General features: G+C 37.2%; 1 protein-coding gene across 3 annotated transcripts in view; it reads right to left on the reverse strand.

The window, feature by feature from the left end:
• The window catches only part of LOC132544915 (nucleolysin TIAR-like), a 275990-nt gene that overhangs the window by 227310 nt on the left and 31907 nt on the right, over positions 1-16773 (reverse strand). For all 3 annotated transcript variants that reach the window (XM_060208577.1, XM_060208576.1, XM_060208575.1), the window contains one exon: positions 326-361. In XM_060208577.1, coding sequence (XP_060064560.1) covers positions 326-361 — 36 coding nt within the window. The remainder of the gene's footprint in view (positions 1-325; positions 362-16773) is intronic.

Consider the following 16773-nt stretch of genomic DNA (forward strand, 5'->3'; position numbering starts at 1 on the left):
TGATAAAAGATGCCCAGGACATCATCCTGCAGGAACATTCATGAACTTTGATAAAAGATGCCCAGGACATCATTCTGCAGGAACATTCATGGACTTTGATAAAAGATGCCCAGGACATCATTCTGCAGGAACATTCATGAACTTTGATAAAAGATGCCCAGGACATCATTCTGCAGGAACATTCATGGACTTTGATAAAAGATGCCCAGGACATCATCCTGCAGGAACATTCATGAACTTTGATAAAAGATGCCCAGGACATCATTCTACAGGAACATTCACTGACTTTTAACTTCCATTTACTCAATAATGAAAGACAACTTACCTCTGCAGAGTTGGGTTCCCCTCGTACAGGTGTGGTCTGTAACATAGAAAAGAACAGGTAAGAAAACCTTCATATTCTTTATCTCCAGATTTTAATACTTTCATAACAAATGTGTCTGTTTGTGATTGTCTGAATAGGTCTTTCTTCAGCGCTGTTGTGAAAATAATGCACCTTAAAACATCATCTAAACTGCTAACAACTGTATACCTCAATACATTTAAACCTTTCTTCAGCCTTGAGGTGACAACTGTGTACCTCAATACATCTTAACCTTTCTTCAGCCTTGAGGTGACAACTGTATACCTCACTACATCCAAACCTTTCTTCAGCCTTGTGGTGACAACTGTATACCTCAATACATTTAAACCTTTCTTCAACCTTGTGGTGACAACTGTATACCTCAATACATTTAAACCTTTCTTCAGCCTTGTGGTGACAACTGTATACCTCACTACATCTAAACCTTTCTTCAGCCTTGTGGTGGCAACTGTGTACCTTACTACATCATTGTTAAGCCTTGTTGTCAAACTTTCTTGTCAATCAGATAGAGATACTGCTTATTTTCCCAATATGTATTGAATATGTCTGTCATATAACCATCAAAGTAACCATTACATCTGTAGGTAAAAAATGACCTCAACTGTATGTAACCTTTACAATGATTGGACTACGAGATGACATCATCTGAGACCTCCACATTGACTGGACAAGGAGATAACCTTATGTGACCTCATGTCCTCCCATCACATTTCAACTCTAGAACAATCCCCTCCGTCACATCATATTTTATCACTAGAACAAGTCCACTTCTTCCCATCAAATTTCAACTCTAGAACAAGCCCCCTTCCTCCCATCACATTTCATCTCTAGATAGCCGCCTCCCTCCCATCGAATTTCATCTCTAGATAGCCCCCTCCCTCCCATCGCATTTCATCTCTAGAACAAGCCCCCTCCCTCCCATCAAATTTCATCTCTAGAACAAGCCCCCTTCCTCCCATCACATTTCATCTCTAGAACAAGCCCCCTTCCTCCCATCACATTTCATCTCTAGATAGCCCCCTCCCTCCCATCGCATTTCATCTCTAGATAGCCCCCTCACTCCCATCGCATTTCATCTCTAGAACAAGCCCCCGTCCTCCAAGCACATTTCATCTCTAGATAGCCCCCTCCCTCCCGTCGAATTTCATCTCTAGATAGCCCCCTCCCTCCCATTGCATTTCATCTCTAGATAGCCCCCTCCCTCCCATCACATTTTATCTCTAGAATAAGGCCCCTTCTTCCTATCACATTTCACCCCCAGAACACGCCCCCTCCCTCCCATTACATTTCATCTCTAGAACAAGTCCCCTTCTTCCCACCAAATTTAACTTCTAGAACATGCCCCCTCCCTCACACAACATTTCATCCCTAAAACAGGCCCCCTCCCTCACACATTTCCTTTCTAGATATAGTCTCATCCCTCCCACCATGTGAAGTCCCTAGAAACAGTCCCTCCCATCACATGGTATTGTATCTAATCTCATTTCAATGAACCTAATAAGCTTAAATCACATGCAAGTGCATCACCCCTTAATTACCAGCAGGCCTGCCATAGAAAACACAGAAAATTTCCATTCAAGTGAAAAATACCACACATGAACAGATTCAACTGATTACTCAAAAATTCTGCTCATACGCTACAAGTATTGGTGTTCACTTTATGCCATCTGCGGTACATAAAAAATCAAGTAAAATTGTTTGCAGTAAAAATCTAAATACATTTTGCATTTGATGGCAATGAATTCCTAGAGAAAAGTACTAAAAATCTGCTCAGGCATCTTTAACATAATCACTCTGTTTATGTCTGATCTGAATTTAAATCAGTCCGATAACGAGCCTGACAACTACACCAAGAACTGTCATCCCAAAGGAGAGCTTGTACTGCCACCTTATCAATGGTCAGTGAAGGCTATCCAGAATTGAAGAAAGGATTGACACTTGTAGTCTCTGAAAATCCCACATGTTCATATAGTGTATATCAATGATGTCCATGAACAAGTGAGAGAGCGAGTTAAAGGTACAATGGTGAAAAAAGCTGCAAGACTATTTAAGCCATAAATTTATGATACCATGGCAATTGAGACAAAGATATTGGTAATTTTTTCTGATTTTACCATCAGAGACAGCATATCACACTTGTACTGACCATGTTCAAATCCTTACAGACCATGTTCACACCTGCACTGATGTTTCTCACACCCGTACTCATGATGTTCACACCTGTACTGACAATGTTCACACCTGTACTGACAATGGTCACACCTGTACTGAAAATGGTCAAACCTGTACTCATGATATTCACACCTGCACTGACAATGTTCACACCTGTACTCATGATATTCACACCTGTACTGACAATGGTCACACCTGTACTCATGATATTCACACCTGTACTGACAATGGTCACACCTGTACTGACAATGTTCACACCTGTACTGACAATGGTCACACCTGTACTGACAATGGTCACACCTGTACTGACAATGGTCACACCTGTACTGACAATGGTCAAACCTGTACTCATGATATTCACACCTGTACTGACAATGTTCACACCTGTACTGACAATGTTCACACCTGTACTGACAATGGTCACACCTGTACTGACAATGTTCACACCTGTACTGACAATGGTCACACCTGTACTGACAATGTTCACACCTGTACTGACAATGGTCACACCTGTACTGACAATGTTCACACCTGTACTGACAATGTTCACACCTGTACTGACAATGGTCACACCTGTACTGACAATGTTCACACCTGTACTGACAATGGTCACACCTGTACTGACAATGGTCACACCTGTACTCATGATATTCACACCTGTACTGACAATGGTCACACCTGTACTCATGATGTTCACACCTGTACTCATGGTGTTCACACCTGAATTGATGATGTTAACACCTGTACTCATGGTGTTAACACCTGTACTCATGATGTTAACACCTGTACTTATGGTGTTCACACCTGAATTGATGATGTTGTACTTGTACTCATGGTGTTTACACCTATACTCATGGTGTTAACACCTGTACTCATGGTGTTTACACCTGTACTCATGATGTTCACACCTGTACTCATGGTGTTCACACCTGTATTGATGATGTTAACACCTGTACTCATGGTGTTAACACCTGTACTCATGGTGTTAACACCTGTACTCATGATGTTAACACCTGTACTTATGGTGTTCACACCTGAATTGATGATGTTGTACTTGTACTCATGGTGTTAACACCTGTACTCATGGTGTTTACACCTATACTCATGGTGTTAACACCTGTACTCATGGTGTTTACACCTGTACTCATGATGTTCACACCTGTACTCATGGTGTTCACACCTGTATTGATGATGTTAACACCTGTACTCATGGTGTTAACACCTGTACTCATGATGTTAACACCTGTACTCATGGTGTTCACACCTGTATTGATGATGTTAACACCTGTACTCATGGTGTTTACACCTATACTCATGGTGTTCACACCTGTACTCATGGTGTTTACACCTGTTCTTGTGGTGTTCACATCTGTCCTCGTTGTGTTCACAGCTGTACTCATGGTGTTTGCACCTATACTCATGGTGTTCACACCTGTACTCATGGTGTTTACACCTGTAATCGTGGTGTTCACAGCTGTACTCATGGTGTTTGCACCTATACTCATGGTGTTCACACCTTTAACATGGAGAAATTCTACAAGTATCTGAATGGTCTTTAAAATTTCTATTTCAGCTGAGTAACCCATGATTTGGATAATAAGATGCAGTGACACACTATCCACCTGCATAGTTATATCAACAACAAAAAAAAGCATTGTTTAAATAATAACACAAGAAGAGTGTACTTGGCAGAAAGTGAAACTTTGCCCATCCTGTGTGGAGGTGTGAACAGCTTCACCAATATATCCTCTACTTTTTGTGCTAACACTCATATTTTGTGTATCAATATTTATAATACACAAGTGGTGCTAGATACAGATATATATCAGATTAGAGCTTGTGACATTTGTAGACGAGCAGTCAATGGTGTAGAATAGCTTGTGACATTTGTAGAACACCTTGTGTCAGTGCTGTAGAAGAGCTTGTGTCAATGCAGTAAAATAGCTTGTGACATTTGAAGTGCTGTAGAATAGTTTGTGTCAGTGCTGTAGAACAGTTTGTGTCAGTGCTGTAGAATAGTTTTTGTCATTGCTGTAGAACAACTTGTGTCATTGCTGTAGAACAGTTTGTGTCAGTGCTGTAGAACAATTTGTGTCAATGTTGTAGAACAGTTTGTGTCAGTGCTCTAGAACAACTTGTGTCAGTGCTGTAGAACAACTTGTGTCAGTGCTGTAGAATAGTTTGTGTCAGTGCTGTAGAACAACTTGTGTCAGTGCTCTAGAACAACTTGTGTCAGTGCTGTAGAACAACTTGTGTCAGTGCTGTAGAATAGTTTGTGTCAGTGCTGTAGAACAACTTGTGTCAGTGCTGTAGAACAACTTGTGTCAGTGCTGTAGAACAACTTGTGTGAGTGCTGTAGAAGAGTTTGAGTGAATGCAGTAGAATAGCTTGTGACATTTGTAGTGCTGTAGAACAACTTGTGTCAGTACTGTAGAAGAGTTTGTGTCTATGCTGTAGAACAGCTTATGTTTGTGCAGTAGAACATCTTGTATCTGTGCTGTAGATTCCAAGTGACTCATTAACCTCAAACAGCACTGCTATAACTGACAAACTGAAAATCATCTTCACAAAAAAACTGTTTTGTACCAATACACCTTAGAGAGCTGTAAATTCAAATGAAACAGTGCTTGAATATTACACTTTTATCAATAAATAACACAAAGCCAACCAGTATCTTATCTATCAATAACAACACATGGTAACATCTGGGTTTCTAGATCACTAGAGATAACAACACATGGTAACATCTGGGTTTCTAGATCTCTAGAGATAACAACACATGGTAACATCTGGGTTTCTAGATCTCTAGAGATAACAACACATGGTAACATCTGGGTTTCTAGATCACTAGAGATAACAACACATGGTAACATCTGGGTTTCTAGATCACTAGAGATAACAACACATGGTAACATCTGGGTTTTTAGATCACTAGAGATAACAACACATGGTAACATCTGGGTTTTTATATCACTAGAGATAACAACACATGGTAACATCTGGGTTTTTAGATCACTAGAAATAACAACACATGGTAACATCTGGGTTTTTAGATCACTAGAGATAACAACACATGGTAACATCTGGGTTTCTAGATCACTAGAGATAACAACACATGGTAACATCTGGGTTTCTAGATCACTAGAAATAACAACACATGGTAACATTTGGGTTTCTAGATCACTAGAAATAACAACACATGGTAACATCTGGGTTTTTAAATCACTAGAGATAACAACACATGGTAACATCTGGGTTTTTAGATCACTAGAAATAACAACACATGGTAACATCTGGGTTTTTAGATCACTAGAGATAACAACACATGGTAACATCTGGGTTTCTAGATCACTAGAGATAACAACACATGGTAACATCTGGGTTTTTAGATCACTAGAGATAACAACACATGGTAACATCTGGGTTTTTATATCACTAGAGATAACAACACATGGTAACATCTGGGTTTTTAGATCACTAGAAATAACAACACATGGTAACATCTGGGTTTTTAGATCACTAGAGATAACAACACATGGTAACATCTGGGTTTCTAGATCACTAGAGATAACAACACATGGTAACATCTGGGTTTCTAGATCACTAGAAATAACAACACATGGTAACATCTGGGTTTCTAGATCACTAGAAATAACAACACATGGTAACATCTGGGTTTTTAAATCACTAGAGATAACAACACATGGTAACATCTGGGTTTTTAGATCACTAGAGATAACAACACATGGTAACATCTGGGTTTTTAGATCACTAGAGATAACAACACATGGTAACATCTGGGTTTCTAGATCACTAGAGATAACAACACATGGTAACATCTGGGTTTTTAGATCACTAGAGATAACAACACATGGTAACATCTGGGTTTTTAGATCACTAGAGATAACAACACATGGTAACATCTGGGTTTTTAGATCACTAGAGATAACACATGGTAACATCTGGGTTTCTAGATCACTAGAGATAACAACACATGGTAACATCTGGGAGATAACAACACATGGTAACATCTGGGTTTCTAGATCACTAGAAATAACAACACATGGTAACATCTGGGTTTCTAAATCACCTAGGTTTCAAGATCACTAGATATTATGTTCAAAGTAGGTTAAACTACAACTGTCTCTATATCCATGCTACAAGCATATTTCACCAATTTTAATGTGAAGTTGTCAAATGTAACCCTTAGACCCTGATTCTCCTGTGTAATCCTACATCCAGAATTATTTTTATCTTTTCTGAAAGTTGAAATAAAAAAATTAATCTGAATTCAATAGGGATTTGATCAGTTGCTGGGAAAACAGCAGTATGAAAGTAAGGGGTCGCATCACGAGACTAAAGCAGCTATATCTGTATTCTGATTATCCCTACACGACACACAAACCACTTTTTACATAACTTACAACAGCTATTGCAACATGTGCTCAATTCTTATTCCAAGGGGAAATTTAATTGACAACTTTACACATCAAGTGACTTTCCGTGTAATTCAAAGCTAGTTCAAACACTGAAAGGAGAATTTTTGTGGAAATAAAGAAATTCTGATAAATATATCAATGTAAAATATCTCTAGATACCAACTTTTATCACATCAGTAGATCTGTCTAGATACCAACTTTTATCACATCAGTAGATCTGTCTAGATACCAACTTTTATCACATCAGTAGATCTGTCTATGTACCAACTTTTATCACATCAGTATATCTGTCTAGGTACCAACAGTGATCACATCAGTAGATCTGTCTAGATACCAACTTTTATCACATCAGTAGATCTGTCTAGGTACCAACAGTGATCACATCAGTAGATCTGTCTAGATACCAACTTTTATCACATCAGTAGATCTGTCTAGGTACCAACAGTGATCACATCAGTAGATCTGTCTAGATACCAACTTTTATCACATCAGTAGATCTGTCTAGGTACCAACAGTGATCACATCAGTAGATCTGTCTAGATACCAACTTTTATCACATCAGTAGATCTGTCTAGGTACCAACAGTGATCACATCAGTAGATCTGTCTAGATACCAACTTTTATCACATCAGTAGATCTGTCTAGATACCAACTTTTATCACAGCAGTAGATCTGTCTATGTACCAACAGTGATCACATCAGTAGATCTGTCTATGTACCAACAGTGATCACATCAGTAGATCTGTCTAGATACCAACTTTTATCACATCAGTAGATCTGTCTATGTACCAACAGTGATCACATCAGTAGATCTGTCTAGGTACCAACAGTGATCACATCAGTATATCTGTCCAGGTACCAACAGTGATCACATCAGTAGATCTGTCTAGATATCAACAGTGATCACATCAGTAGATCTGTCTAAACACCAACAGTGATCACATCAGTAGATCTGTCTAGATACCAACTTTTATCACATCAGTAGATCTGTCTATGTACCAACAGTGATCACATCAGTAGATCTGTCTAGGTACCAACAGTGATCACATCAGTAGATCTGTCTATGTACCAACTGTGATCACATCAGTAGATCTGTCTAGATACCAACTTTTATCACATCAGTAGATCTGTCTAGGTACCAACAGTGATCACATCAGTAGATCTGTCTATGTACCAACAGTGATCACATCAGTAGATCTGTCTAGATACCAACTTTTATCACATCAGCAGATCTGTCTATGTACCAACATTGACCACATCAGTAGATCTGTCTAGATACCAACTTTTATCACATCAGTAGATCTGTCTATGTACCAACAGTGATCACATCAGTAGATCTGTCTATGTACCAACAGTGATCACATCAGTAGATCTGTCTATGTACCAACTTTTATCACATCAGTAGATCTGTCTAGATACCAACTTTTATCACATCAGTAGATCTGTCTAGATACCAACAGTGATCACATCAGTAGATCTGTCTAGGTACCAACAGTGATCACATCAGTAGATCTGTCTAGGTACCAACAGTGATCACATCAGTAGATCTGTCTAGATACCAACTTTTATCACATCAGTAGATCTGTCTAGGTACCAACAGTGATCACATCAGTAGATCTGTCTAGATACCAACTTTTATCACATCAGTAGATCTGTCTAGGTACCAACAGTGATCACATCAGTAGATCTGTCTAGGTACCAACAGTGATCACATTAGTAGATCTGTCTATGTACCAACAGTGATCACATCAGTATATCTGTCTAGGTACCAACAGTGATCACATCAGTAGATCTGTCTAGATATCAACAGTGATCACATCAGTAGATCTGTCTAGATACCAACAGTGATCACATCAGTAGATCTGTCTAGACACCAACAGTGATCACATCAGTAGATCTGTCTAGATACCAACTTTTATCACATCAGTAGATCTGTCTATGTACCAACAGTGATCACATCAGTAGATCTGTCTAGATACCAACAGTGATCACATCAGTAGATCTGTCTAGATACCAACAGTGATCACATCAGTAGATCTGTCTAGACACCAACAGTGATCACATCAGTAGATCTGTCTAGATACCAACTTTTATCACATCAGTAGATCTGTCTATGTACCAACAGTGATCACATCAGTAGATCTGTCTAGATACCAACAGTGATCACATCAGTAGATCTGTCTAGATACCAACAGTGATCACATCAGTAGATCTGTCTAGGTACCAACAGTGATCACATCAGTATCAGTAGATCTGTCTAGACACCAACAGTGATCTAACTTGTACCAGAACACACATCCCTTTGTGGCAGGATTTCTGTTTTTGGAATGTTTATCAGTACTTCTTGTTGCCAGTTCTGTTTTACAAGGCATTCTCTGTATCATTAGACACTTTAATGGTGGAAGTTTCCTGTCTAAATCTTTGTACTTCTATTTGATAAAACACACATTTTATCCTCTTAATTTTGTTACGCAATTGATAATTCTTTAGTAAGATTACGTTTCTTCCAAGATTATCAATTCTCACTAAAATTTGCATTGTATTTCATACCAAGCCATCACCATGTTTATGTATATAAAGCTATTTTACACCAAGCTTAATAAGACAGAAAGCATTGCTTGTTCAGTTCCGTACCTTTATTATCTAAGAACCTTTAACAACCTTATTGGGTAGAAAACAAAATTAAATTCAATGACATGATACAGCATCAAAATGTCAGTTACTGAAAGGAAGATCTTTTGAAATGTTCTTTCACATCATATTCTTCTCTGCCACAAGAAACAAGAGATCCCAGAGGGATCTTGGCACCCATCATTGTTTGATCTTTCTGTGTTGGATACTTTCCCTTCTTTTTTTTTTTTCTTCTCTGTTTTTGCTCTTAAGAAGAAAGTTGAACATCAATCCTATATATCTGACTCACTTCAGGTTCACTTTCAGGACATCCACCTATTTTTGATATTCTTTGCAGTTTATCTTGGTAAATAGGACAGGTGTGCATGGCTTAATGATAATAAAGGGTTTCAATGTTTTAAAGTGGTTGACGATTATATTCTTCTGTACGACATACCAAACAACACTCAAATCTAGACTAAGATGAGAAATTTCTAACAAGGGATAACACATGAATCAAATACACAATTAGACCAATTCATACCATGAAGAAACAATTTTGGCGCAAATGTTTCGTTACCTAGACAATATGATAATCCTAGAGAATTAAAATAAAATAACCAAGAAACATAATGGCAGATTTTTAAGCATGATAATCAATAGCCAATGGTCCTGATATAATTATACTACTGGTTGAGAGACATGACTGATAGTCTGAACAGTACTGGCATAGAGGCATACCATTGAAGTATACAATTGTCTTTGATAGGGAGTTCTACAGAGGGCCAAGTATCATCAGGTTTCTATATATACCAACAGGAATCTATACAGAGCATCAGGAATCTACAAATAGCATTCATCTACATCACATTAGGTATCTATATATAACATCAGGTATCTATATATAGCATCAAGTATCTATATATAACATCAAGTATTTATATATACAATTGAGTGTCGTCAGGTTTCTATACATAGCATCAGGTATTTATACATAGAATAAAGACTATATATAGCATCAAGTATCTATATAACCCATCAAGTGTCGTCAGGTTTCTATACATAGTATCAGGTATTTATACATAGAATAAAGACTCTATATATAGCATCAAGTATCTATATATAGTGTCAAGTATCTATCATCAAGTATCATCAGGTTTCTATATACAACATTATGTCATAAATAGCATCAACACTCTATATATAGAATCAAGTATCTATATATAGCAGAGGTATCTAGATAAAGCATCAATTATTATCAAGTATCTATATATAGCATCAGGTAGCTAAATATCGTGTCAAGTATCATCAAGTATCTATATATAGCATCAGGTCTCTAAATATAGTGTCAAGTATTATCAAGCATCTATATATAGTATCAGGTATCTATATATAGTGTCAAGTATCTATCATCAAGTATCATCAGGTTTCTATATACAACATTATGTCATAAATAGCATCAACACTATAGAATCAAGTATCTATATATAGCATCAGGTATCTATATATAGTGTCAAGTATCATCAAGTATCTTTATATAGCATCAGGTATCTAAATATAGTGTCAAGTATTATCAAGTATCTATATATAGTGTCAGGTATCTATATATAGTGTCAAGTATCATCAAGTATCTATGCATAGTATCAGGTATCTATATATAACATCTTTTTTACATGAGGTACCTATTATGAATCCTACCTGTGTGGAGTCCCAGGTGTTCATGAGGACTCCAGTATCGGTTACCATCATGTGAGGGTCGAGGGAAGACAGAGGTATGGTAAAAAGACCAGTCATGACCCCTTTGTTACTGGGACAGTTGACCTGTACACTCCATATAAGGCCTGTTACACATCACACAGGATATATGCTGCACACTTTCCCACAGCTTTTGTTTATTTTTTTGATGATATTTTGTGTTAGCTGTGACACATGATCCACTTTTTATTTCTGTTTCCTATTGTTTTCCTACAGTCAGCCTACTACCTATCTACTGTGCCATTTCAAACAGCTATTTTACTACCTATCAAAAAAATATGTTCTCTACAAACTAGAGGCTAACATTTCAAAATTATTTCTGTTTACTTTTCCTGTCAAAATTGAAATAGCAAAAACATACAAAAATATTCAAAGTATGAAAATGAAAACATTAACCTAACAAATTTTAACAAAACAATTGAGTTGACATTCAAATAACAACAGCTGCTGTTAAATCTGCTTGTCATTCAATGATACAGGAATTACCAGATTTCATTAATGGTATGCCATAACCTGCTATCCTATGAACAACTTACAACAGGTATGTTCAGACAAATGGGTGACCTATATGTTGTGTGGTCAGTGGTGGGTATTATCCTCTACGTTTATCTGAGGTCACTGTGGTGGACCTTTAATACATAATAGTGTGGTCAGTGGTGGGTATTATCCTCCATGTTTATCTGAGGTCACCGTGGTGGTGGACCTTTAATACAGAACAGTGTGGTCAGTGGTGGGTATTATCCTCCACAGTTATCTGAGGTCACTGTGGTGGTGAACCTTTAATACAGAATAGTGTGGTCAGTGGTTGGTATAATCCTCCACGTTTATCTGAGATCACTGTGGTGGTGGACCTTTAATACAGAATAGTGTGGTCAGTGGTTGGTATAATCCTCCACAGTTATCTGAGGTCACTGTGATGGACCTTTAATACAGAATAGTGTGGTCAGTGGTGGGTATTATCCTCCACGGTTGTCTAAGGTCACTGTGGACCTTTAATACAGAATAGTGTGGTCAGTGGTTGGTATAATCCTCCACGTTTATCTGAGGTCACTGTGGTGGTGGACCTTTAATACAGAAAAGTGTGGTCAGTGGTGGGTATTATCCTCCACATTTATCTCAGGTCACTGAGGTGGACCTTTAATACAGAATAGTGTGGTCAGTGGTGGGTATTATCCTCCATGTTTATCTAGGTGGACCTTTAATACAGAATAGTGTGGTCAGTGGTGGGTATTATCCGCCATGTTTATCTAGGTGGACCTTTAATACAGAATAGTGTGGTCAGTGGTGGGTATTATCCTCCATGTTTATCTAGGTGGACCTTTAATACAGAATAGTGTGGTCAGTGGTGGGTATTATCCTCCATGTTTATCTAGGTGGACCTTTAATACAGAATAGTGTGGTCAGTGGTGGGTATTATCCTCCATGTTTATCTAGGTGGACCTTTAATACAGAATAGTGTGGTCAGTGGTGGGTATTATCCTCCATGTTTATCTAGGTGGACCTTTAATACAGAATAGTGTGGTCAGTGGTGGGTATTATCCTCCATGTTTATCTAGGTGGACCTTTAATACAGAATAGTGTGGTCAGTGGTGGGTATTATCCTCCATGTTTATCTAGGTGGACCTTTAATACAGAATAGTGTGGTCAGTGGTGGGTATTATCCTCCATGTTTATCTAGGTGGACCTTTAATACAGAATAGTGTGGTCAGTGGTGGGTATTATCCTCCATGTTTATCTAGGTGGACCTTTAATACAGAATAGTGTGGTCAGTGGTGGGTATTATCCTCCATGTTTATCTAGGTGGACCTTTAATACAGAATAGTGTGGTCAGTGGTGGGTATTATCCTCCATGTTTATCTAGGTGGACCTTTAATACAGAATGTAACAAACTGGCCATTAGAATTAGAACATTTAATCTTAAATGACACAGATCACCTATCATAATTCCAGGACACTTACTTAAACTGGACAGTGAAGTTGGTAACCAACACCTAACTGGACAACACATATATCTGAGTAATTCCTGATGATTGTGAAGTTTTTCTCACTTATGTCGCAGAAGTCGTGTTATAGAAAGTGTGATAAATGACAATAATAATCGAGATCTGTTGTAATCTACACCTTTAAATGCTTTCATCATTAACATGTACAGGTACTAATATGATACCTTAGATTAACACCTATGTTAGAGGCAGGATGAAGCATTTTAACCCACACATCAAATTCAAATTTACAATCAAATTCTATCTCTACTTAAAAGACTCATAAAAATCAATTGTCATAATATGATATCTATAACCTTTAGATGGCTGTCTTAGTTCTGTCAGCCATGAATCATTATAACACTACCAATTCTATTATTGATGGGGTATCATTTCAAACTTAGAAACTGCAAGCAAAATCTGTTGCAAAAAATATGAAGACTTATTTCCCATGAACACAAACAACAGCATAGTCTTTGCCTGATATCTCCTCACAAGAGGCAGTCACTTTTAGATCTACATTATAAGCTGATGTGACCATGAGTTTTTACAATCAAGAAATACCAACAGGTCAATAGAATCTTAATTCAAACTCAAATTTGATGAAATCTGGGCAAAATATGAACAAAAGAAATATTTAAACATACACCCTCAATTAAGGAGAAAAAGATCTGGTGTCCTGGTAGTGTGACTTCTTTATTATAATAACCAGTATATTGCAATATCCTTCTTATAAAGATATATTGGTTATTACAATACACTGGTTATTACAATATACTGGTTATTATAAAATAATGGTTATTATAATAATATACCAGTATATTATTATAACCAGTGTATCATAATAACTGAGATGGCTTGGTCAGGAGAACCAGAAGTTAGACTACTATAATAGTCAAACCTATTACTATATAAAACAGAGCTGAAAAGTAAAGTACTATTAATGGATATGATTTAATAACAATTAAGATCAGGCATTAATTATTACTTATATCAATGCTGATTGTAGTATATCTAGTCATTGTTAAAGCATTCATATCTGAAGAAAGATCACTTTATAATTTGATGATTAATGTCACAAGGAACAGTCCAGGTGTCAAATACATACACATGCCTACTGAGATAGTTTATGAAAATCAGTTCTAAGCAGAAAGAGATATTATAATAACTGATATTTCATGATGGAACATACCATGACTCATGTTTTTCTTTCCTTAACACATTCATTACTGAATCAAATTGCATGTTGGGTACTTTGGCCCAGAGATTATCTTTTCCTGGCCCACATTAAATCACAAAACACTCAAGTCTCAGTTTGACAACTTTTTGTTGAATGTGTTTTTGATGTACATTGTTAAGTGAAGAAATTTACATATTTACGTGAAAAAAATTCAAATGCTTACGTCCATGCGCAAATTAATCAACAAGATAAGGAAGAAGATAATGTTTTGGCAGCAAGAGGATTAGATGAACAGAGGAATTCACAGAAAATGGTTTTCATTCTGACTTTTACATTGTTACTAAAAAGTGTTAAGATTATCAAAGAGCTCTAGACCTGCACCTTCAAAGATCACAATATTGATACAAATAATGTTATATAAATGTCTTAGGGCAGAGGGATACAATGTACAGCAAGGTCCATGTTTTATACAAATGGAATATAGGCCTATTCAGGGTTTTATTTACTGTAAAATACATCAAAGATGTTGATTTTAAAATTTGCGGATAAAATAAAATCGCATGCAACATGATTTTGGTCATACAACTGAAATTCTGCAGGAATCAATTTTGCACTTGGTCCCATCTGACCGGAACTTCTGCTCTCGGAAAAGAGAAAAAATAGATATAATGATTCGTAATCACAGCCAATTTACTGCTTCAAATTCAGTATAAAGGGAGCATTTGTGAAAACAGTCATATTGTATCATAAACATCATCTTTTCTCTACATTTTCGATGAATTCATGAAAAAAAAAAAAAACTTCTACTTCTGTGATGCATCAATGCATCATTCGCCCCAGGCCCAGTGATACATTAATGCATCATCAGGGACTGAAGATTAATTTATATAGAGAATATTCTGTACACAGGAAAAATGTCATAAGGATATCATGATATCCCATATCACAGTAAGTGAAATCCCCTGTCTCTAAACATTTCATAAATCATTCCACTTATCTTGGTGGAAAGCTGTTACTTTTGGTTTTCTTTTAGAAAATTATTGAGGTATGTAGCTGATGAAAAAGAATCTGACATGTCCAAGGTTTCTAATTCAAGCGGGTATATACAATGAATATGGTCAATACAAGACAAGACATATTTAATATACCTAAAGTCAAATTAAACGACTGGGCAAGATTTTGATGAGCTCTTCAATAAATTCAGCCACATATTACCAAACAAGTCAGCCAAGAGGAGCACTGTTTGTTCCTATATGTATGCTAACAGTCTACTCATATACCAAAAGACATTATCACAAATTCAATTTTTTTTGGTCCCCTGTAAATCTTTTCTTTGCTTCAGACCTATTTTTCACCGAACACACTACATGTATTTGTACCAATGTTCACTTTTCTTAAGAAAAGAGGCTGTTGGAACAAAAGAGTGCTGGCATTTCCTTGGTTTGGAGTGATATATGGCTATGTACAAAGTGGAAAAATCAAACGATTTTAAATGAAATGTTCTAAAAAAGAAGGTGTTCAAGATTTGTCACAAGGCCTTTAATGTAAGACCTTGACATCAGGAACAATGCTGTTAAGATACATTAAAATCAATTAAAATTGCTGTAGACCTCTTACCCCTGTGACCTTGACCTAATGCTCGATACTTGGCACAACTATTTTAGATCTCATTTAAATCAGCATCTTAATTTTTCCTCAATGTTCTCAAAAATCTTAATTTAGCTATCATGAACTTGACCTATGACCTTGAAACATGGTTTGGGACCAAAAAACAACAAGTCTGATGTGGAGTGAATCACAATTTTTCACACACATACATACCTTCACAGACGTGCAGAGGGAGTGCTGTGTCACAATCTCACACACACATACATACCTCCACAGACGTGCAGAGAGAGTGCTGTGTCACAATCTCACACACACATACATACCTTCACAGACGTGCAGAGGGAGTGCTGTGTCACAATCTCACACACACATACATACCTCCACAGACGTGCAGAGAGAGTGCTGTGTCACAATCTCACACACACATACATGTCTTCACAGACGTGCAGAGAGAGTGCTGCTTCACAATCTCACACAAACATACATGCCTTCACAGACGTGCAAAGAGGGCGCTGCTTCATAATCTCACACACACATACATGTCTTCACAGACGTGCAAAGAGGGCGCTGCTTCACAATCTCACACCGACATACATACCCTCACAGATGAGCCATTTTTATACGTAAGATTTTTCTTATTTCAGCCATCCTCTTGAATTTTTG

Source organism: Ylistrum balloti, unplaced genomic scaffold, assembly GCF_031769215.1.
Source record: "Ylistrum balloti isolate Yb309-2 unplaced genomic scaffold, AGI_CSIRO_Ybal_v1 Utg369814, whole genome shotgun sequence".
In the NCBI taxonomy this organism is placed as follows: domain Eukaryota; kingdom Metazoa; phylum Mollusca; class Bivalvia; order Pectinida; family Pectinidae; genus Ylistrum; species Ylistrum balloti.